The 24,770-nt window shown below is 47.8% G+C and overlaps 1 protein-coding gene across 1 annotated transcript in view; it reads right to left on the reverse strand.

Moving 5' to 3' along the window:
• Positions 1-24,770, reverse strand: part of LOC134983515 (uncharacterized) — a 251,465-nt gene that overhangs the window by 115,685 nt on the left and 111,010 nt on the right. The window contains exons 4-6 of the mRNA XM_063949173.1: positions 23,567-23,663; positions 23,016-23,411; positions 296-2,266 (exon numbers count right to left, since the gene is read on the reverse strand). Coding sequence (XP_063805243.1) covers positions 296-2,266; positions 23,016-23,411; positions 23,567-23,663 — 2,464 coding nt within the window. The remainder of the gene's footprint in view (positions 1-295; positions 2,267-23,015; positions 23,412-23,566; positions 23,664-24,770) is intronic.

The raw sequence follows: 24,770 nt of genomic DNA on the forward strand, positions 1-24,770 counted from the left end.
GACAACCATTTAGGATTGGTACTGGGTTCTCAGTATCTGGAGCAAAAGACAGATCATCTGCATAGCAGTGGTAGATGAAGGCATGACATCTGATTATTTCACCATGCAGTAGCATGTATATTGCAAAAAGCATAGAAGATAGGATAAGAACCTTGAAGAACAACGCATGGCAATGATGAGTATACTCCAGAAGATTAAAATGGCTTCTCACCTGTGTGTCTTCTCTGGTGTGTAACAAATTGTGATTTGTGTGTAAAACATTTCCCACACTCAGAACATGGAAATGGCTTCTCACCTGTGTGACTTCTGTGATGTATAACAAGAGCTGAGTTGTGTGCAAAACATTTCCCACACTCAGAACATGGAAATGGCTTCTCACCTGTGTGACTTCTATGATGTACACCAAGAGCTGATTTGTCTGCAAAACCTTTCCCACACTCAGAGCATGGAAATGGATTCTCACCTGTGTGACTTCTCTGGTGTGTAACAAATTGTGATTTGTGTGTAAAACATTTCCCACACTCAGAACATGGAAATGGCTTCTCACCTGTGTGACTTCTGTGATGTATAACAAGAGCTGAGTTGTGTGCAAAACATTTCCCACACTCAGAACATGGAAATGGCTTCTCACCTGTGTGATTTCTATGATGTACAACAAGAGCTGATTTGTGTGCAAAACCTTTCCCACACTCAGAGCATGGAAATTGATTCTCACCTGTGTGACTTTGCTGATGTGTAACAAGATGTGATTTCTGTCTAAAACATTTCCCACACTCAGAGCAAGAAAATGGCTTCTCACCTGTGTGACTTCTATGATGTATAACAAGAGCTGATTTGAGCGAAAAACATTTCCCACACTCAGAGCAAGAAAATGGCTTCTCACCTGTGTGACTTTTCTCATGTATAAAAAGATCTTTTTTGTGTGAAAAACATTTCCCACACTCAGGACATGGAAATGGCTTCTCACCTGTGTGACTTCTCTGATGTGTAACAAGTTCTGATTTCTGAGTATAACTTTTCGTGCACTCAGAGCAAGAAAAAGGCTTCTCACCTGTGTGATTTCTCTGATGAATAACAAGATGTGATTTGTGTGCAAAACATTTTCCACACTCAGAACATGGAAATGGCCTCGCACCTGTGTGACTTCGCTGATGTCTAACAATATCTGATTTCCGGCCAAAACATTTCCCACACTCAGAGCAAGAAAATGGCTTCTCACCTGTGTGACTTCTGTGATGTATAACAAGTTGTGATTTCCGGGCAAAACATTTCCCACACTCAGAGCAAGGAATTGGCTTCTCACCTGTGTGACTTCTGTTATGACTAACAAGATCCGATTTTTGTGCAAAACATTTACCACACTCAGGACATGGAAATGGCTTCTCACCTGTGTGACTTCTCTGATGTATAACAAGTTGTGATTTCCGGGCAAAACATTTCCCACACTCAGAGCAAGAAATTGGATTCTCACCTGTGTGACTTCTGTTATGACTAACCAGATCTGAGTTTTGTGCAAAACATTTACCACACTCAGGACATGGAAATGGCTTCTCACCTGTGTGACTTCTCTGATGTCTAGCAAGTTGTGATTTCTGTGCAAAATATTTCCCACACTCAGAACATGGAAATGGTGATGTACCTGTGTGACTTCTCTTATGTGCATCAAGAGTTGATTTGTATGTAAAACAGTTCCCACACTCAGAACAGGAATATGGTTTCTCACCTGTATGTATTCTCTTATGTATTACAAGTTGTGATTTATATGTAAAACATTTCCCACACTCAGAACATGGAAATGTATTTTCACCTGTGTGACTTCGCAGATGTGTAACAAGTTGTGATTTCCAGGTAAAACATTTCCCGCACTCAGAACATGAAAATGGCTTCTCACCTGTGTGCCTTCTCTGATGTGTAACAAGACCTGATTTGTATGTAAAACATTTTCCATACTCAGAACATGGAAATTGCTTCTCACCTGCCTTAGCAGGCTGATGGGTAATAAGCTTTGTATTCTCTGTAACACATTTGGCATCTATAGAACAGGGAAATATTGTATCTACTGTCAGAGCTGTAACAGATGCACCAATATCAGAGTGATCAGGAGAACATTTCCCAGGATCAGAGGGATCAGCTGATAGAGCTGGATGTATAATTGGGGTAATGGGAGTAGCTCCTGGAGAATCCTGTCTACTGTCATCTTTTATGTCACAATCCGGGGATAACATTAGATGTCCTTCTGAGATATTCCTGTTTGTGTGTCCATCTGCTGGAAATAAAATACATTATGGAAATGTGAAATTTTCTGTAACAATATTAATCTTGTAAACAATAGGAGAAGACGACTTTCTGGGACACTTAATAGTAAATGTGTGTATTAAAACATAACTTTTAATGAAGGCTTTATAATAATGTATCCTAACATTACTCCTGGAAGCATTGGTAAGGTAGCATTCCTTTATGTGTGTGCTCATACGCTGGTAAGCCTGTACATGTGTTACTCACCCTTATATAAGGTATATTGCTACAGCAGAGTAGGTGTGGAACAAGGTATTTTACATGCAATACACCATATAATACCCTGTAATCATCATCATCAACTAGGTTATAATCCACTGTAACACCCCCATCTGCAGTGTCTTACCTCTGTTCTCTCACTAGTAATAAGGATGATGTGTGTACGGTAAGTATGATACAGAGAATTACATATCAGGATCTATACAGCTGCCGCCATACTTCTGCTTCTCATACGTGTGCTACTGGCAGCAGTGAACATCTGAGTGAGAGTACAGGGAAGACAGCAGAGTCTGATGAGAAAGAGATTGGATCTGCCTTTGCAGGGATGTACCACACTTGTTAGTATATAAAATAATAAATAAGAGGGGCCTGAGTCCATCCAGACGTGCTTTCTGGAGTTCTCCTCACTAAGTGGCTTATCTACCCTCCTTGATAGCTCTCAGCCACCGGCTGGGACCAAGACCCAATCTATTAAGTACCCCACTCCTCCTGCCCTAAAGCCGCTCACTCTGCTCAGTCCGGCACCGTTCACTGCTGCAGCCTAGTGACACAGCTGAAGCCATGGGCTGTATTCTGGGGCTAAGTGCGCCCAGTCTTTCTTGCACGCTCCGCGCTTTTGCCTCAGGTGGGAGCACTGGCTCTTGCTACTGCAGGGGGCAGAATGGGCTGCGCACAGTCACTGGAGCCCCTTGGAAAGTGAGGTGATCAAGCACTCTTGCTCCATTGCCCTTTCTCTGAATTCCACTAGCCGATCTGCTTAGGTATCCGTGTCGCCCCCCCAGGGATGTTGGACCTTCGGCCCTGCTAGGTATGAAACATGGCTGCTGCTAGTAGAGAGGGTGGGGCTTGTGGGTCTCACCGGTTCTGTACATAGGTCCACTGGTAGGCCACCCTCTTTGATGCCAACGCCCTTAGCACTCTCTACCTCCACCAAGCTCACGAGTGCCGCCCTCATGATGCTTCTGGACGTGTTGAAAAAGGATATCCACACCCTTCTCCTGATACACGATCTCCAGATCATCCTTAGACATTCCGCTGAAGTCCGCCATCTTGTGCGTTCTCCTGCGCTGCAGTTACTCCTCTCCTAACTCGGCTTCTCCAATCAGGTGACTGAAAAGCCACCTAAGATTATCCCACCGCTATGCCAGCAATTTCTGTGACCGGACGGTTCTGTATGAAAGCCCTCGCATCTTGCCCCAGTCACGGAATGGATGTTTAGGTCACACGGGATCTGGCCACTTAGGAGATTCCCACTTACCATCAGTAACCACCTATTACTGACTCCACCCACTGCGCAGTGGGTGGGTACTACGCTGCCACCAGATTCTTTGTTGCCATGGAGTCTGGAACCATGGTACTGCTCTGTATGCGTCGACACGCTGTCTTACCACACCTGCATGGTGTTGACAAATCACTACTAGTCACTGGACTAGGCCTCCACACGGTAGCTGGTGGGAGGCGGATCTTGGAGATGCTGAGTGGACCCTAGACAGCCGTAAAACTGAACTATGTTTGGCATAGCACTGCAGGTCACAAGATGAAGCGGTCGTCTTGAGGCAGATGTTTATTCACTCAAACAGTCTTAAAAAAGACTCTTCCCTATTGCTAGGGGCAACAGCAATACAGCAAAATGTTTACAGCAGAGTGAAAATGGTATAATACCTCTGGAGGCTCACAGGCCTCCTCTTTTTTTCTTACTCCAATACACATACCACAGGGGGTAAGTCCACCGTGCTGTTCTCAACCAATCATTGTTTACCCATGTGATGTGCATGCCTTGGCCACATGCACAGCTAACATTGTCCTCTGTGGACGGTGGGGAGTAGTCACTCTCCTTTGACCGTCCCATCCCGGAGGGTTGTTATCCGCCCTGGTGACGTTCAGTCTAGGCAGGGGGAAGCTTTCTCATCTAAACTACTTCCATGAATCTGCCCGGGTTCACCATCTCCAGCCTAAACTTGGGCTCCAGAGATGGGAGGCCTAGATCCCCGGTTAGGGTTTCCTGCCCACCGAGGGTGATCCCTATGGAGCTCCAGAAAACCATTCAGCTTGTTTTAAAGCTGAGCTGCTCCTCTCTCTCCCCATGATACTTCCATGTGGGAGGCTAGAGAGGAAGGCATTCCATTTTTGGGGAAAAGTACTGGAGGAATCCATCTGCCGGCACAGTAATGGATTCCCCCCCTCCTGGGACACACAACCAAGTAAGTGCATTTCACTTTAAATACAATTCAAGTACACTATACACATTGTTGCTTAAATATACACTGAGCCAGTGCCCTGCACAGGCTCCAAATACCCAGGCACTGCAGTGCCTCACCATACTATTATATATATATATATATATACACACATACATACACACACATATATATACACATACATATATACACACATACACACACATATATATACACATACATATATACACACATACACACACATATATATACACATACATATATACACACATATATATACACATACATATATACACACACACACACACACGCACACGCGCACACATATACACACACACACACACACACACACACACACACACACACACACAGTGTTCGCAAATGTATTTTACCCAGATCAGAGGACGGGGACTCACTTTTCTAAAACGTGTGGGTCCCCGAAAGACGCGCTGCACTGCTGCCAATTCCTGGCTCTCAATTGACTGCACTTCCTGCCTGTAAAAGAGGAGGTGGAGCCTTACCACTACCAGTCCTCTGGTGGTGCCTCCCCCTCCTGGTCACATGCAGCCGCGGATTCACACGGGGGCCGGGCAGAGAGTGAAGACGACTCTACGGCTGCTCTACGCTGTGCTGCGGGCAGGAGGTGAGCGCCGGTGACAGCATAAGTGCTGTGGGGTAGGGTAAGTAGCCTAGGAGCGGGTGGCTGAACTTGGTGGTGGCTTTCATTGCATGCCTTGTGTGTCTTCTGGGAGTGTCATGGGCTTGTAGACCGACCTCAGTGGTTGTTTCAGGCGTCCACTACAGTAAGTTTCCCTGATATTCCCAGCGCCATTCACAACTAGACCAAGCTAAGGATCTATGAGTATATAACATGAATCTAATGTGCAGGCACTGCTGCTACCTGTGGTGCACCCGCTACTTCTGGGATCATCCTGTCAAGCTGCCTAAAACGTCTGCTTCGGTCAAAAGCATTTATACAAGTGATCTGAGCCAGGGCTTCATCATATAAGCCTAGAAATGAAAAACCACACCGGCATCCTAAATCGCAGCACTGCCTACGTCTAACCCTCCCACACACAGCCTAACCCTAACCTCCCCCCAGCACTGCCGACACCTAACCCCCCCCACACACAGCCTAACCCTTACCTCCCCCCAGCAGTGCCAAAACCTAACCCCCTTACCCACAGCCTAACCCTAACCTTCCCCCAGCAGTGCCTAAACCTAACCCCCCTTACCCACAGCCTAACCCTAACCTCCCCCCAGCAGTGCCTAAACCTAACCCCCCTTACCTACAGCCGAACCCTAACCTCCCCCCAGCAGTGCCTAACCCTATCCCCCCCTTACCTACAGCCTAACCCTAACCTCCCCCCAGCAGTGCCTAAACCTAACCCCCCCTTACCCACAGCCTAAACCTAACCCCCATTACCCACCACCTAACCCTAACCTCCCCCCAGCAGTGCCTAAACCTACCCCCCCTTACCCACAGCCTAAACCTAACCTACCCTCCTTAGTGCCTAACCCTAACGTCCCCCCAACAGTGCCTAACCCTAACCCCCTTTCCCACAGCCTAACCCTAACCTCCCCCCAGCATTGCCTAAACCTAACCCCCCCTTACCCACAGCTTAAACCTAACCCACCCTCCTTAGTGCCTAACCCTAACCTCCCCCCAACAGTGCCTAAACCTAACCCCCTTACCTACAGCCTAACCCTAACCTCCCCCCAGCAGTGCCTAAACCTAACCCCCTTACCTACAGCCTAACCCTAACCTCCCCCCAGCAGTGCCTAAACCTAACCCTCCTTACCCACAGCCTAACCCTAACCTCCCCCCAGCAGTGCCTAACCCTATCCCCCCCTTACCTACAGCCTAACCCTAACCTCCCCCCAGCAGTGCCTAACCCTATCCCCCCCTTACCTACAGCCTAACCCTAACCTCCCCCCAGCAGTGCCTAACCCTATCCCCCCCTTACCTACAGCCTAACCCTAACCTCCCCCCAGCAGTGCCTAAACCTAACCCCCCCTTACCCACAGCCTAAACCTAACCCCCATTACCCACCACCTAACCCCAACCTCCCCACAGCAGTGCCTAAACCTACCCCCCCTTACCCACAGCCTAAACCTAACCTACCCTCCTTAGTGCCTAACCCTAACGTCCCCCCAACAGTGCCTAACCCTAACCCCCTTTCCCACAGCCTAACCCTAACCTCCCCCCAGCATTGCCTAAACCTAACCCCCCCTTACCCACAGCCTAAACCTAACCCACCCTCCTTAGTGCCTAACCCTAACCTCCCCCCAACAGTGCCTAAACCTAACCCCCTTACCTACAGCCTAACCCTAACCTCCGCCCAGCAGTGCCTAAACCTAACCCCCTTACCCACAGCCTAACCCTAATTTCCCCCAGCAGTGCCTAAACCTAACCCCCCCTTACCCACAGCTTAACCCTAACCTTCCCCAGCAGTGCCTAAACCTAACCCCCCTTACCCACAGCCTAACCCCCCCTTACCCACAGCCTAAATCTAACCCGCCCCCTTAGTGCCTAACCCTATCCCCCCTCACTGCAGCCTAACCCTAACCTCCCCCACCCCATACCCTATACCGCCCCCCTGGGTGTGCCTAAACCTATCCCCCCTCCCGCACGCTAAACTTGTGGCGGCGGGATCCTGATCTCCTCGGGATGCCGGCATCGGTATTCTGGCGGCTGGCGGATATATATTAGCTTTGTAAGTGTGCGATCGCTTGTGCGGCGGAGCGTTGCAAAAAATTTTTGTGCAGTTTCTAAGTTTCTAAGATCATTTCTGTCTTTTTGGAGCCGGAATTGACGTCAGACACCCGCCCTGCAAACGCCTGGACACGCCTGCGTTTTCCCAAACACACCCAGAAAACGGTCAGTTGCCACCCACAAATGCCCTCTTCCTGTCAATCACCTTGCGACCAGCGTTGCGAATGGATTATTATTGTATTAATATATATATATATATATAATATAATGTATAATAATATAATATATATATATATATATATATAATGTATAATGTATTATTTACTAATGTGTTTAGAAGCATTTATTGTCCTGTTTTTTTAATCATATAAGTGCTCTACCTGCTGCAATGTGTATAACGTGCTCTACCTGCTGCAATGTGTATAACGTGCTCTACCTGCTGCAATGTGTATTACGCGCTCTACCTGGTGCAACGTGTATAACGTGCTCTACCTGGCGCAATGTGTATAACGTGCTCTACCTGCTGCAATGTGTATAACGTGCTCTACATGCTGCAATGTGTATAACGTGCTCTACATGCTGCAATGTGTATAACGCACTCTACCTGGTGCAATGTGTATAACGCGCTCTACCTGGCGCAATGTGTATTACGCGCTCTACCTGGCGCAATGTGTATTACGCACTCTACCTGCTGCAATGTGTATAACGTGCTCTACCTGCTGGAATGTGTATAACGTGCTCTACCTGCTGGAATGTGTATAACGTGCTCTAACTGCTGCAATGTGTGTAACGTGCTCTACCTGGCGCAATGTGTATAACGTGCTCTACCTGGTGCAATGTGTATAACGTGCTCTACCTGCTGCAATGTGTATAACGTGCTCTACCTGCTGCAATGTGTATAACGTGCTCTATCTGGTGCAATGTGTATAACGTGCTCTACCTGCTGCAATGTGTATAACGTGCTCTGCCTGGTGCAATGTGTATAGCGTGCTCTACCTGGTGCAATGTGTATAGCGTGCTCTACCTGCTGCAATGTGTATAACGTGCTTTACCTGCTGCAATGTGTATAACGCACTCTACCTGCTGCAATGTGTATAACGTGCTCTACCTGCTGCAATGTGTATAACGTGCTCTACCTGGTGCAATGTGTATAACGCGCTCTACCTGGTGCAATGTGTATAACGTGCTCTACCTGCTGCAATGTGTATAACGTGCTCTACCTGCTGCAATGTGTATAACGTGCTCTACCTGCTGCAATGTGTGTAACGTGCTCTACCTGCTGCAATGTGTGTAACGTGCTCTACCTGGCGCAATGTGTATAACGTGCTCTACCTGGTGCAATGTGTATAACGTGCTCTACCTGCTGCAATGTGTATGACGTGCTCTACCTGCTGCAATGTGTATAACGTGCTCTACCTGGTGCAATGTGTATAACGTGCTCTATCTGGTGCAATGTGTATAACGTGCTCTACCTGCTGCAATGTGTGTGACGTGCTCTACCTGCTGCAATGTGTATAACGTGCTCTACCTGCTGCAATGTGTATAACGTGCTCTACCTGCTGCAATGTGTATAACGTGCTCTACCTGCTGCAATGTGTATAACGTGCTCTACCTGGTGCAATGTGTATAACGCGCTCTACCTGGTGCAATGTGTATAACGTGCTCTACCTGGTGCAATGTGTATAACGTGCTCTACCTGCTGCAATGTGTATAACGTGCTCTACCTGGTGCAATGTGTATAACGTGCTCTACCTGCTGCAATGTGTATAACGTGCTCTACCTGCCGCAATGTGTATAACGCGCTCTACCTGGTGCAATGTGTATAACGTGCTCTACCTGCTGCAATGTGTATAACGTGCTCTACCTGCTGCAATGTGTATAACGTGCTCTACCTGGCGCAATGTGTATAACGTGCTCTACCTGGTGCAATGTGTATAACGTGCTCTACCTGCTGCAATGTGTATGACGTGCTCTACCTGCTGCAATGTGTATAACGTGCTCTACCTGGTGCAATGTGTATAACGTGCTCTATCTGGTGCAATGTGTATAACGTGCTCTACCTGGTGCAATGTGTATAACGTGCTCTACCTGCTGCAATGTGTATGACGTGCTCTACCTGCTGCAATGTGTATAACGTGCTCTACCTGGTGCAATGTGTATAACGTGCTCTATCTGGTGCAATGTGTATAACGTGCTCTACCTGCTGCAATGTGTGTGACGTGCTCTACCTGCTGCAATGTGTATAACGTGCTCTACCTGCTGCAATGTGTATAACGCGCTCTACCTGATGCAATGTGTATAACGTGCTCTACCTGCTGCAATGTGTATAACGTGCTCTACCTGGCGCAATGTGTATAACGTGCTCTACCTGGCGCAATGTGTATAACGTGCTCTACCTGCTGCAATGTGTATAACGCGCTCTACCCGGTGCAAGGTGTATAACGTGCTCTACCTGCTGCAATGTGTATAACGTGCTGTACCTGCTGCAATGTGTATAACGTGCTCTACCTGGTGCAATGTGTATAACGTGCTCTACCTGCTGCAATGTGTATGACGTGCTCTACCTGCTGCAATGTGTATAACGTGCTCTACCTGGTGCAATGTGTATAACGTGCTCTATCTGGTGCAATGTGTATAACGTGCTCTACCTGCTGCAATGTGTGTGACGTGCTCTACCTGCTGCAATGTGTATAACGTGCTCTACCTGCTGCAATGTGTATAACGTGCTCTACCTGGTGCAATGTGTATAACGTGCTCTACCTGCTGCAATGTGTATAACGTGCTCTACCTGCTGCAATGTGTAGAATGTGCTCTACCTGCTGCAATGTGTATAACGTGCTCTACCTGGTGCAATGTGTATAACGTGCTCTACCTGCTGCAATGTGTATTACGTGCTCTACCTGGTGCAATGTGTATAACATGCTCTACCTGCTGCAATGTGTATAACGTGCTCTACCTGCTGCAATGTGTATAACGTGCTCTACCTGCTGCAATGTGTATAACGTCCTCTACCTGCTGTAATGTGTATAACGTGCTCTACCTGCTGCAATGTGTATAACGTGCTCTACCTGCTGCAATGTGTAGAATGTGCTCTACCTGCTGCAATGTGTATTACGTGCTCTACCTGGTGCAATGTGTATAACGTGCTCTAACTGCTGCAATGTGTATAACGTGCTCTACCTGCTGCAATGTGTATAACGCACTCTACCTGGTGCAATGTGTGTAACGCGCTCTACCTGCTGCAATGTGTATAACGTGCTCTACCTGCTGCAATGTGTATAACGTGCTCTACCTGCTGCAATGTGTATAACGTGCTCTACCTGCTGCAATGTGTATAACGTGCTCTACCTGCTGCAATGTGTATAACGTGCTCTACCTGCTGCAATGTGTATAACGTGCTCTACCTGCTGCAATGTGTATAACGTGCTCTACCTGCTGCAATGTGTATAACGTGCTCTACCTGCTGCAATGTGTATAACGTGCTCTACCTGCTGCAATGTGTAGAATGTGCTCTACCTGCTGCAATGTGTATAACGTGCTCTACCTGCTGCAATGTGTATAACGTGCTCTACCTGCTGCAATGTGTGTAACGTGCTCTACCTGCTGCAATGTGTGTAACGTGCTCTACCTGCTGCAATGTGTATAACGTGCTCTACCTGCTGCAATGTGTATAACGTGCTCTACCTGCTGCAATGTGTATAACGTGCTCTACCTGCTGCAATGTGTATAACGTGCTCTACCTGCTGCAATGTGTATAACGTGCTCTACCTGCTGCAATGTGTGTAACGTGCTCTACCTGCTGCAATGTGTATAACGTGCTCTACCTGCTGCAATGTGTATAACGTGCTCTACCTGCTGCAATGTGTGTAACGTGCTCTACCTGCTGCAATGTGTGTAACGTGCTCTACCTGCTGCAATGTGTATAACGTGCTCTACCTGCTGCAATGTGTATAACGTGCTCTACCTGGTGCAATGTGTATAACGTGCTCTACCTGCTGCAATGTGTATAACGCACTCTACCTGGTGCAATGTGTGTAACGCGCTCTACCTGCTGCAATGTGTATAACGTGCTCTACCTGCTGCAATGTGTATAACGCACTCCACCTGGTGCAATGTGTATAACGTGCTCCACCTGCTGCAATGTGTATAACGTGCTCCACCTGCTGCAATGTGTATAATGTGCACTACCTGCTGCAATGTGTATAACGTGCTCTGCCTGCTGCAATGTGTATAACGTGCTCTACCTGCTGCAATGTGTATAACGTGCTCTGCCTGCTGCAATGTGTATAACGTGCTCTACCTGCTGCAATGTGTATAACGTGCTCCACCTGCTGCAATGTGTATAATGTGCACTACCTGCTGCAATGTGTATAACGTGCTCTACCTGGTGCATTGTGTATAACGTACTCTACCTGGTGCATTGTGTATAACGTGCTCTACCTGCTGCAATGTGTATAACGTGCTCTACCTGCTGCAATGTGTATAACGTGCTCTACCTGCTGCAATGTGTATAACATGCTCTACCTGGTGCAATGTGTATAACGTGCTCTACCTGCTGCAATGTGTGTAACGTGCTCTACCTGCTGCAATGTGTATAACGTGCTCTACCTGCTGCAATGTGTATAACGTGCTCTACCTGCTGCAATGTGTATAACGTGCTCTACCTGCTGCAATGTGTATAACGTGCTCTACCTGCTGCAATGTGTAGAATGTGCTCTACCTGCTGCAATGTGTATAACGTGCTCTACCTGCTGCAATGTGTATAACGTGCTCTACCTGCTGCAATGTGTGTAACGTGCTCTACCTGCTGCAATGTGTGTAACGTGCTCTACCTGCTGCAATGTGTGTAACGTGCTCTACCTGCTGCAATGTGTATAACGTGCTCTACCTGCTGCAATGTGTATAACGTGCTCTACCTGCTGCAATGTGTATAACGTGCTCTACCTGCTGCAATGTGTATAACGTGCTCTACCTGCTGCAATGTGTATAACGTGCTCTACCTGCTGCAATGTGTATAACGTGCTCTACCTGCTGCAATGTGTATAACGTGCTCTACCTGCTGCAATGTGTGTAACGTGCTCTACCTGCTGCAATGTGTGTAACGTGCTCTACCTGCTGCAATGTGTGTAACGTGCTCTACCTGCTGCAATGTGTGTAACGTGCTCTACCTGCTGCAATGTGTGTAACGCGCTCTACCTGCTGCAATGTGTATAACGTGCTCTACCTGCTGCAATGCGTATAACGTGCTCTACCTGGTGCAATGTGTATAACGTGCTCTACCTGCTGCAATGTGTATTACGTGCTCTACCTGGTGCAATGTGTATAACATGCTCTACCTGCTGCAATGTGTATAACGTGCTCTACCTGCTGCAATGTGTATAACGTGCTCTACCTGCTGCAATGTGTGTAACGTGCTCTACCTGCTGCAATGTGTGTAACGTGCTCTACCTGCTGCAATGTGTATAACGTGCTCTACCTGCTGCAATGTGTATAACGTGCTCTACCTGCTGCAATGTGTATAACGTGCTCTACCTGCTGCAATGTGTGTAACGTGCTCTACCTGCTGCAATGTGTGTAACGTGCTCTACCTGCTGCAATGCGTGTAACGTGCTCTACCTGCTGCAATGTGTATAACGTGCTCTACCTGCTGCAATGTGTATAACGTGCTCTACCTGCTGCAATGTGTATAACGTGCTCTACCTGCTGCAATGTGTATAATGTGCTCTACCTGCTGCAATGTGTATAACGTGCTCTACCTGCCGCAATGTGTATAACGTGCTCTACCTGCTGCAATGTGTATAACGTGCTCTACCTGCTGCAATGTGTATAACGTGCTCTACCTGCTGCAATGTGTATAACGTGCTCTACCTGCTGCAATGTGTATAATGTGCTCTACCTGGTGCAATGTGTATAGCGTGCTCTACCTGGTGCAATGTGTATAGCGTGCTCTACCTGCTGCAATGTGTATAACGTGCTTTACCTGCTGCAATGTGTATAATGCACTCTACCTGATGCAATGTGTATAACACGCTCTCCCTGGTGCAATGTGTATAACGTGCTCTACCTGCTGCAATGTGTATAACGTGCTCTACATGCTGCAATGTGTATAACGTGCTCTACCTGGTGCAATGTGTATAACGTGCTCTACCTGGCGCAATGTGTATAACGCGCTCTACCTGCTGCAATGTGTATAATGTGCTCTACCTGCTGCAATGTGTATAACGTGCTCTACCTGGCGCAATGTGTATAACATTCTCTACCTGGCGCAATGTGTATAATGTGCTCAACCTGGTGCAATGTGTATAATGAGCTCTACCTGATGCAATGTGTATAACGTGCTCTACCTGATGCAATGTGTATAACGTGCTCTACCTGGTGCAATGTGTATAGCGTGCTCTACCTGCTGCAATGTGTATAACGTGCTTTACCTGCTGCAATGTGTATAATGCACTCTACCTGATGCAATGTGTATAACACGCTCTCCCTGGTGCAATGTGTATAACGTGCTCTACCTGGCGCAATGTGTATAACATTCTCTACCTGGCGCAATGTGTATAATGTGCTCAACCTGGTGCAATGTGTATAATGAGCTCTACCTGATGCAATGTGTATAACGTGCTCTACCTGATGCAATGTGTATAACGTGCTCTACCTGGCGCAATATGTATAACGTGCTCTACCTGGTGCAATGTGTATAACGTGCTCTACCTGGCGCAATGTGTAGAACGCGCTCTACCTGGCGCAATGTTTATAACATGCTCTACCTGGTGCAATGTGTATAATGCACTCTACCTGGCGCTGTGTGTATAATGTGCTCTACCTGGTGCAATGTGTATAATGAGCTATACCTGGTGCAATGTGTATAATGAGCTATACCTGGTGCAATGTGTATACATACCATGCTCTACCTGGCGCAATGTGTATAATGAGCTATACCTGGTGCAATGTGTATAATGAGCTATACCTGGTGCAATGTGTATAACGTGCTCTACCTGGCGCTATGTGTATAATGTGCTCTACCTGGCGCAATGTGTATAACGTGCTCTACCTGCTGCAATGTGTATAACGTGCTCTACCTGCTGCAATGTGTATAAAGTGCTCTACCTGCTGCAATGTGTATAACGTGCTCTACCTGGCGCAATGTGTATAACGTGCTCTACCTGCTGCAATGTGTATAACGTGCTCTACCTGCTGCAATGTGTATAACGTGCTCTACCTGCTGCAATGTGTATAACGTGCTCTACCTGCTGCAATGTGTATAACGTGCTCTACCTGCTGCAATGTGTATAACGCGCTCTACCTGCTGCAATGTGTATAACGTGCTCTACCTGCTGCAATGTGTATAACGTGCTCTACCTGCTGCAATGTGTATAACGTGCTCTACCTGCTGCAATGTGTATAACGTTCTCTACCTGCTGCAATGTGTATAACGTGCTCTACCTGGTGCAATGTGTATAACGCGCTCTACCTGCTGCAGTGTGTATAACGTGCTCTACCTGCTGCAATGTGTATAACGTGCTCTACCTGCTGCAATGTGTATAAAGTGCTCTACCTGCTGCAATGTGTATAACGTGCTCTACCTGGCGCAATGTGTATAACGTGCTCTACCTGCTGCAATGTGTATAACATGCTCTACCTGGTGCAATGTGTATAACGTGCTCTACCTGCTGCAATGTGTATTACGTGCTCTACCTGGTGCAATGTGTATAACGTGCTCTACCTGCTGCAATGTGTATAACGTGCTCTACCTGCTGCAATGTGTATAACGTGCTCTACCTGCTGCAATGTGTATAACGTCCTCTACCTGCTGCAATGTGTATAACGTGCTCTACCTGCTGCAATGTGTATAACGTGCTCTACCTGCTGCAATGTGTATAACGTGCTCTACCTGCTGCAATGTGTATAATGTGCTCTACCTGCTGCAATGTGTATAACGTGGTCTACCTGCTGCAATGTGTATAACGTGCTCTACCTGCTGCAATGTGTATAACGTGCTCTACCTGCTGCAATGTGTGTAACGTGCTCTACCTGCTGCAATGTGTATAACGTGCTCTACCTGCTGCAGTGTGTATAACGTGCTCTACCTGGCGCAATGTGTATAACATGCTCTACCTGCTGGAATGTGTATAACGTGCTCTACCTGGCGCAATGTGTATAACATTCTCTACCTGGCGCAATGTGTATAATGTGCTCAACCTGGTGCAATGTGTATAATGAGCTCTACCTGATGCAATGTGTATAACGTGCTCTACCTGGCGCAATATGTATAACGTGCTCTACCTGGCGCATTGTGTATAACGTGCTCTACCTGGGGCAAAATATGTATAACGTGCTCTACCTGGCGCAATGTGTAGAACGTGCTCTACCTGGCGCAATGTTTATAACATGCTCTACCTGGCGCTGTGTGTATAATGTGCTCTACCTGGTGCAATGTGTATAATGAGCTATACCTGGTGCAATCTGTATAACGTGCTGTACCTGGCGCTATGTGTATAATGTGCTCTACCTGGCGCAATGTGTATAATGTGCTCTACCTGCTGCAATGTGTATAACGTGCTCTACCTGCTGCAATGTGTATAACGTGCTCTACCCGGTGCAATGTGTATAACGTGCTCTACCTGGTGCAATGTGTATAACGTGCTCTACCTGGTTCAATGTGTATAATGTGCTCTACCTGCTGCAATGTGTATAACGTGCTCTACCTGGTGCAATGTGTATAACGTGCTCTGCCTGCTGCAATGTGTATAATGTGCTCTACCTGGTGCAATGTGTATAACGCGCTCTACCTGCTGCAATGTGTATAACGTGCTCTACCTGCTGCAATGTGTATAACGTGCTCTACCTGGATCAATGTGTATAATGTGCTCTACCTGGCGCAATGTGTATAACGTGCTCTGCCTGGCGCAATGTGTATAAGCAGCACTACTGAGTGGTGCAATGTGAATTGGTACTATGATGTGGCCACGCCCCTTCTCAACGAAGTTATTCCCCTAAATTTTTACTGCACGCGCTCCGCGCACACTGACTTTGCTTTTCGCTATGGGAAGGGGAGCACCAATTCACTTTCTGACAAAATATTTAGTTACATGTCTGGTGCAGAGTGTCCGGTATAGCTACACAGCCCAGCAGCACTGTCACACCCCCCCTCCCCCTTGCAGCACTGTCACCCCTCCTCCCCCTTGCAGCACTTTTGTAGTGTTCAAATCAAGTCTGAGTTTTTATATTTAAATCATTAATAAGAACCTTAATTCCGTTGGAAACCAGAAAAGGACAGGTAGGACCCCAACTTTCAAAAGTGAGGGGTCAATGAGACCCACTTTTTTGGGGGCTCATCGCGATCACTCCCTGGAGCGCTGAGGTGCCCGGACCCCAGCGCCCTACTACTACCCGCCGCATAGGGAGCCGGTTAGCCTGGACCCCGTGAGCAGCGCACATCCCTGCAGCCATACGGTCAAGCTGCTCCCACAACAGCTCAGTGGGGTTGAGATCTGGTGACTGCACTGGCCACTCCATTACAGACAGAATACCAGCTGCCGGCTTCTTCCATAAATAGGTCTTGTATAATTTGGAGGTGTGCTTTGGGTCATTGTCCTCTTGTAGGAAAAAATTGGCTCCAATCAAGCGCTGTCCACAGGGTATGGCATGGCGTTGCAAAATGGAGTGATAGCCTTCCTTATTCACAATCCCTTTTACCTTGTTCAAATCTCCCACATTACCAGCACCAAAGCAGCCCCAGACCATCACATTACCTCCACCATGCTTGACCGATGGCATCAGGCACTCTTCCAGCATCTTTTCACTTGTTCTGAGTCTCACAAATGTTCTTCTGTGTGATCCAAACACCTCAAATTTTGATTCATCTGTCCATAACACTTTTTCCTCTGTCCAATGTCTGTGTTCTTTTGCCCATATTAATCTTTTCCTTTTATTGGCGTTTTCTTTGCCACTCTGCCTAGAAGGCCAGCATCCCGGAGTCACCTCTTCACTGTAGACATTGACACTAGTGTTTTGCGGGTACCATTTAATGAAGCTGCCAGCTAGGACCTGTGAGGCATCTGCTGCCAGTTAGGACCTGTGCGGCGTCTATTTATCAAACTAGAGACTCTAATGTACTTGTCTTCTTGCTCAGTTGTGCACCGGGGCCTCCCACTTCTCTTTCTACTCTGGTTAGAGCCTGTTTGTGCTGTTCCCTGAAGGGAGTACACACCGTTGTAGGAAATGTTCAGTTTCTCAGCAAGTTCTCGCATGGAATAGCCTTCATTTCTAAGAACAAGAATAGACTGTTGAGTTTCACATGAAAGGTCTCCTTTTCTTGCCACTTTCAGAGTATAATCGAACCCACAAATGTAATGCTCCAGACACTCAACTAACTCAAAGACAGCCCAGTGTTATAGCTTCTCTAACGAGCAAACCCATTTTCAGCTGTGCTAACATAACTGCACAAGGGTTTTCTAATCATCCATTAGTCTTCTACCACGATTAGCAAACACAATGTACCATTAGAACACTGGAGTGATGGTTGCTGGAAATGGGCCTCTATACAACTCTGTAGATATTCCATTAAAAACCAGACGTTTGCAGCTAGTACAATCATTTACCATATCAACAATGTATAGTGTATTTCTGATTAATTTAATGTTATCTTCATTGAAAAAAACAGTGCTTTTCCTTAAAAAATAAATGTCTAAGTGACCCCAAACTTTTGAACGGTAGTGTATGATCTGGTGCATCTGAAGATGTGAACCGGACCACTAGCTCAGGAGATCCAATGAAATGTTCTGGCATGGAACCTTCCGTACTGGATACCCTTGTATGAGGCTAACATCTTTCCCAACAATCTTATGCAAAGATGGATGGAGATCTGATTCAGTCGTATAACTGCTCGGACCATATCCTGGAGCGTCCTTGCCTTATCCTCTGGGAGGAACACTTTCTGAGCCACTGTATCCAGAAACATTCCCAGGAACAGGAGCCACTGAGTAGGCTCCTGTTCCTGGGAATGTTCCTCAGAAGTAGGGACTTCTGTAAATTGAAGATCAACCCATGATGTGACAGAAGCTGAATAGTGCGGTCTATGTTGAGCAATAGAAGCTCCCTGGATCTCACCTTTATCAAGAGCTCGTCTAGGTAAGGGACAATATTGATCCCCTGGACTCGGAGCTGGAACATCATCTCCGTCATCACCTTTGTGAAGACCCTTGGAGCTGTGGCCAGGCCGAAAGGTAGCACCTGGAACTAGTAGTGATCATTCTAGCAGGGCAAACCGTAGGTAAGCCTGGTGAGGCGGTCAAATCGAGATATGGAGATAAGCATCCTTTATATCAAACAAAACCATGAACTCCTGTTCTTCCAGACCCGCAATCATTGCTCACAAGGATTCCATTGTGAACTTGAAAACCTTTAGTGAAGGATTCAAGGATTTTAGATTCAAAATAGGCTTTAACGAAACCGTCCGGTTTTGGTACCACAAACAGGATGGAGTAGTAACCCAATCCCTGATGTTGTAGTGGCACTGGAACAATCACTTGGGACTGGGCCAACTTTAATATGGCCTGTTGCAGCGTTACTCGTGTATCCTGCAAAACTAGTAAACTTGATTAGAAAAATCGTTGGGGAGCAGCACTGCTGAACTGCAGCTTGTAGCCAAGAAATTAGGTCCTTTACCCAGGCATCCTGGCAGGAGCTTTCCCAGATGCGGCTGAAGTGACGCATGTCAGTGTCCGGAGCCTTACCTCCGGCGCGGTCTCATGGGTGTTGCGATCCCGGTGGTTGGCGCAGTTGCGGCGGCACGGAGCTGCTTGCAGTGGGTCCTTGGGCGCATGTGCGGCTTCCGGAGGTCAGGGGCCGGTGACCCGGATGCTGCGGCGGGTAGTTGCTGCAGCAGAGCCCTCTGGTGGTGAATCTGTCTCAGGAAGTCAAGGCCGGAGCTGGGTTAGCTTAAGTGCTGCAGCTGAGAATGTCCCCAGTGCTGGGGGTGGCCATGTTGGAGACCTGAGATTTACCAATGAAATCCACACTCTGTATCCAGCCAATCCAGTGTAGTCTTCCCTTATAAAAGGGAGACTGGCTCAGGGAGAGAGTGCCAGTGCTTCGAGTTACTTTCCTGTGAAAGTTGCTACAGCTCTGTGATCCCAGGCTGCTCCTGGTTCCCTGGTTCCCATCATCTGTCCATGACCTATCACTGCTGCAGTCCTGTCGCTTAACCCGGCGCCACTCGTGGAGGCGCTCACGGGGCTCCCGGTCGTAAAGGGGCTTCGGGTTCTAAACGTTGGTTCCTACGAGCGTCTCGCAAGCTCAAGCCACAGTCTTTGCTTCTTCCAGATTTGAGTTTTCAGCCTCGCTTTCCAAGCCCAAGCTACACTCTTAATTTCTTCAAAGTCAGAGTTTCTCAGCCTCATCTACCAGTCACAAGCCACAGTCTTTCAGTTCTTCAAAAACCCAGTCTCCTTCAGCCTTGTCTACCAACCACAAACCACAGTCTTTCAGTTCCGCAATACCGGTGATCTTCAGCTCCATTCCTCACCTCCGTGTCTTTCAATTCCTCAAGTATCGGTGTACAGTTGTTTCTTCATTAAAAACACAGTTATCCTTCTACAGAGTTCTCATTCTTTTTATGCCCTCCAGCCAATTCTAACACCCACTAGGCCTCCACTTCATGAGGAAGAACTACATTCAACCTACTCGTCTACTTCCTACACAGTCAGCTGTCCTCCCAGCCCAAGCTCGATTGTTGGAACCCCCAATCCCCGCCAACGCAGTCGAGATCACACCCCGAGATTCCCTCAGGGTTGGGGGGGGGGGGGGGGGGCACCATCATGCCAAGGCCCTAGTGGAAGCTGAACTGGTGCTTTGTTACCGAGAACCTGCGGCGGCTGGTTTTCTTGTTTTGCCTCTGGTGCCTCTCACTCATTTGAGGTGCCAACGGCTCTTGATCTGAACCTGGCAGTCCGAAAGGACTGGGTAAGACCTCCCGGGGTGGGAACGCCTAGCCAGTGGGGCCCCAGAGGGAGAAACGTGGATTTACCCACAGTAACCTTTGAAATCCATGTATCCAACTCAACCCCGAATAGCCACTCCCCTGAGAAAGGAAGAGACTCCACACTCTGCGCTTGGAATCTGCGTCCGCTATCCACTGACGCAGCCACAAAGTTCTGCGCGCCGACACTGCCATGGCAGTAGTCCTAGTGTTAATAGCACCTATTCCCTTGAGAGAGTCACACAGGAGGCGTGCAGTGTCCTGAATGTGCTTTATGAGAGTCACCAGGGACGTATATCTCCAGCAAGGCTTCCTTGAATTTGACTCGCCCATGTATGAATGGCATGTGTCATCCGGCAACCCGCTATCACAGGTCTTTGTGATACACCAGCTGCTGTGTAAATAGACTTTAATGTAGTCTCTATTTTCCTATCCCCAGGGTCCTTTAATGCAGAGGAGCCAGGGACTGGTAATAGCACTTTCTTTGATAGGCGAGAGACTGATAAGTCTACTGCCGGGGGCTCTCCCCAGTGTTTCCTACCATCAGGAGCAAATGGGAAAGTGTGCAGAAACCGATTTGTCACCTGGTATTTTTTATCAGGATTTTTCCAGGTTAACTTAAACATGTCATCTAGTTCCTTAGAATCGGGGAAAGTGACACTAGTTTCTTTTTCTGTGCTAAGAAAAACGACCGCTGTACGGCAGCGTCTTCCAAAGGGACTTTTATCACATCCCTGATAGCAAGTATAAGGGGCTCAATACCCTGTGCAGAAGGTAAATCCTCTTAATAGGATCCCATTCCTCCCCCTCCTCCTGTACCTCGTCCTCAGATTCTGAGAGTAAATCGTGCAGCCCACAACTATATGGACCTGAGCTAGGGGGGGGGGGGGGGGACGACGGACTGTTTATTATCGGCCTTTGCAGCTAGGTCTGCTACAGCCTGCTGATTATTAGCAGTGAGCTGGGATGACATGTCTGCCATCACGGTTTTTATGTCACTGAGCCAAGATGGCTCCTGACCCTCCCCCCAAGTCTCCTCACTAACTTGGGAGGACTGGCTGCATTGTTCACATGAGTGGGAACCAGCCGCAGAGGGAGAGAATCACAGATAAGTATATTAAATAGCAAGCCTGCCCAGACTGGTATGTGAAAAGGACACACAGAGAGAGAGGAACGGCACACCCAAAGCCTGTCAGACCCATTGAGACTGCAGGCTGTTTATCACAGTATAACACAGGAGTCTTGTCCTTTTTAGGACACTATAGTGTGTATAATAGCGGCTCTCCCCTTATTTACACCGCTGTACCAGTTTCCTGTGTATCACAAGTGTCTGGAGGGGCTGTGTGTCCTTGCTGCTGCAGCTGTAAGCAGAGGAAGGTGCCAAAACGCCGCTGCACCCGCTTTAGGTAGCTCCGCCCCCTGTAACGGCATTGGAGCTCTATAGATATTTATACTGGCAGTGTCTCCTAACAGGTGTAAAACGTAACATGAATGCCTGTTTCCACCACCGCTGCCACTGTACACAGGGGGGCTATAGCGGATCCCTCCGTAGAGCGTCCGTATGCCGCCCCTGTAATCGCGCCGCACCAAGAGCCGGGGACCCCCTTGTGGGTCCCCTGGTTTGTACTCGCCACTCTTCTGACCTCCCGCCATTGTTAGGGGTGTGCGGCGTGCTGCGATTGCATTTGGAAGAAATTTAAAGTGCATCAGCTCCTTTGGACCCCATCTATACCCCATTGCAATAAGTCCCCAGTATCCCTTATGCATGTTAGAGAAAAAATAAATAAAGAGTAGTTTAAATATAGACCGGCGTGTGCTAATAGAGACACTCTCAGGGCATGTTATACCATAGACAGAGGTACTGCTAGCGACACACAGTGACATGATGTGAGGGGGAGAGCAGGAGTATAATAGGGGCTGATGGCTCCTGATGTATGAGATACACCAGAGAGTGTGGGGAGGAGACTGGTCAGATCTCTGGGCTGGTAACACAGTGACATGATATGAGGGGGAGAGCAGGAGTATAATAGGGGCTGATGGCTCCTGATGTATGAGATACACCAGAGAGAGTGGGGAGGAGACTGGTCAGATCTCTGGGCTGGTAACACACAGTGACATGATGTGAGGGGGAGAGCAGGAGTATAATAGGGGCTGATGGCTACTGATGTATGAGATACACCAGAGAGTGTGGGGAGGAGACTGGTCAGATCTCTGGGCTGGTAACACACAGTGACATGATATGAGGGGAGAGCAGGAGTATAATAGGGGCTGATGTCTCCTGATGTATGAGATACACCAGAGAGAGTGTGGGGAGGAGACTGGTCAGATCTCTGGGCTGGTAACACACAGTGACATGATGTGAGGGGAGAGCAGGAGTATAATAGGGGCTGATGGCTCCTGATGTATGAGATACACCATAGAGTGTGGGGAGGAGACTGGTCAGATCTCTGGGCTGGTAGCCCACAGTGACATGATGTGTGGGGGAGAGCAGGAGTATAACAGGGGCAGATGTCTCCTGACTCCACCACTGGGCAGATACATTTCCCTCATTAGTCTGTACTGAGCAAGGAGAATATGTGACTCTTTTCTGTAATAAGTGTTTATTACTCACCTGTGCTAATATGTGTAGGGATCTCCTCCTCCTTACACTGCTGATCACCCCTCACATACGTATCTTCTTCTCCCTCTATATCTTCTGCCTTCATATCAGTCACATACGTCTCTTCTTCTCCCTCTGTATCTTCTACCTTTATATCAGTCACATACGTCTCTTCTTCTCTCCTTATATCTTCTGCCTTCATATCAGTCACATACGTCTCTTCTTCTCCCTCTGTATCTTCTACCTTTATATCAGTCACATACGTCTCTTCTTCTCTCCTTATATCTTCTGCCTTCATATCAGTCACATACGTCTCTTCTTCTCCCTCTGTATCGTCTGCCTTTATATCAGTCACATACGTCTCTTCTTCTCCCTCTATATCTTCTACCTTTATACGAGAAAGACGTTCTACCTAAATAACCCAAAAAATACAATGGCATTTGCATATTGTTTGATTAAATTGAGGTGAAACAGTATAATATCAGTGTATAAGACACACAGCTCCTCTACACATCAAATAGTGACAGTCACTTTGGTATATTGGATGAGACCCTAAATCCCACCTACCTGATCCTCCTGTGGGATCCTGTGATTCTCCTCTGTACAGTCCTGGGAATACAGAGGACGGGGACATCTCTCTGGGGTATCTCTGTTACTGGGCCCATCTGTAGGAGACACACAGTGACTGAGTACAGTGTATATATGTGATTATCAGATGATGTGTGTATATAGGGGTCCCCCATACCTGCTCTCCCCTGTACAATACATGACAGTCTCCTCTTACCCAGTGATGTGAGGGGCCGGTGATTCTCCATCATCACGTCCTTGTACAGACCCGTGTTCCTCTATATACTCCCCCTCCTGCATGGAGACATAGACAGTGACATCCTGACACCTTATAGGAACCTGACACACACAGTGATACAGTCATCACCCAGACACTTCCCCTGGTGTTACTGTATAATGTCCCATTCCCAGCAGTCACCTCTCCAGTCATCACACAGACACGTCCCCCGGAGTTACTGTATAATGTCCCATTCCCAGCAGTCACCTCTCCAGTCATCACACAGACACGTCCCCTGGTGTTACTGTATAATGCCCCATTCCCGGCAGTCACCTCTCCAGTCATCACTCAGACACATCCCCCGGTGTTACTGTATAATGTCCCATTCCCAGCAATCACCTCTCCAGTCATCACCCAGACACATCCCCCGGTGTTACTGTATAATGTCCCATTCCCAGTAGTCACCTCTCCAGTCATCACCCAGACACATCCCCCGGTGTTGCTGTATAATGCCCCATTCCCAGCAGTCACCTCTCCAGTCATCACCCAGACACATCCCCCGGTGTTACTGTATAATGTCCCATTCCCAGCAGTCACCTCTCCAGTCACCACCCAGACACGTCCCCTGGTGTTACTGTATAATGTCCTATTCCCAGCAGTCACCTCTCCAGTCATCACTCAGACACGTCCCCTGGTGTTACTCTATAATGCCCCATTCCCAGCAGTCACCTCTCCAGTCATCACCCAGACACATCCCCTGGTGTTACTGTATAATGTCCCATTCCCAGCAGTCACCACTCCAGTCATCACCCAGACACATCCCCTGGTGTTACTGTATAATGTCCCATTCCCAGCAGTCACCCCTCCAGTCATCACCTAGACACATCCCCTGGTGTTACTGTATAATGTCCCATTCCCAGCAGTCACCTCTCCAGTCATCACCCAGACACATCCCCTGGTGTTACTGTATAATGTCCCCTTCC

Source organism: Pseudophryne corroboree (genome assembly GCF_028390025.1).
Source record: "Pseudophryne corroboree isolate aPseCor3 chromosome 3 unlocalized genomic scaffold, aPseCor3.hap2 SUPER_3_unloc_17, whole genome shotgun sequence".
Lineage (NCBI taxonomy): Eukaryota > Metazoa > Chordata > Amphibia > Anura > Myobatrachidae > Pseudophryne > Pseudophryne corroboree.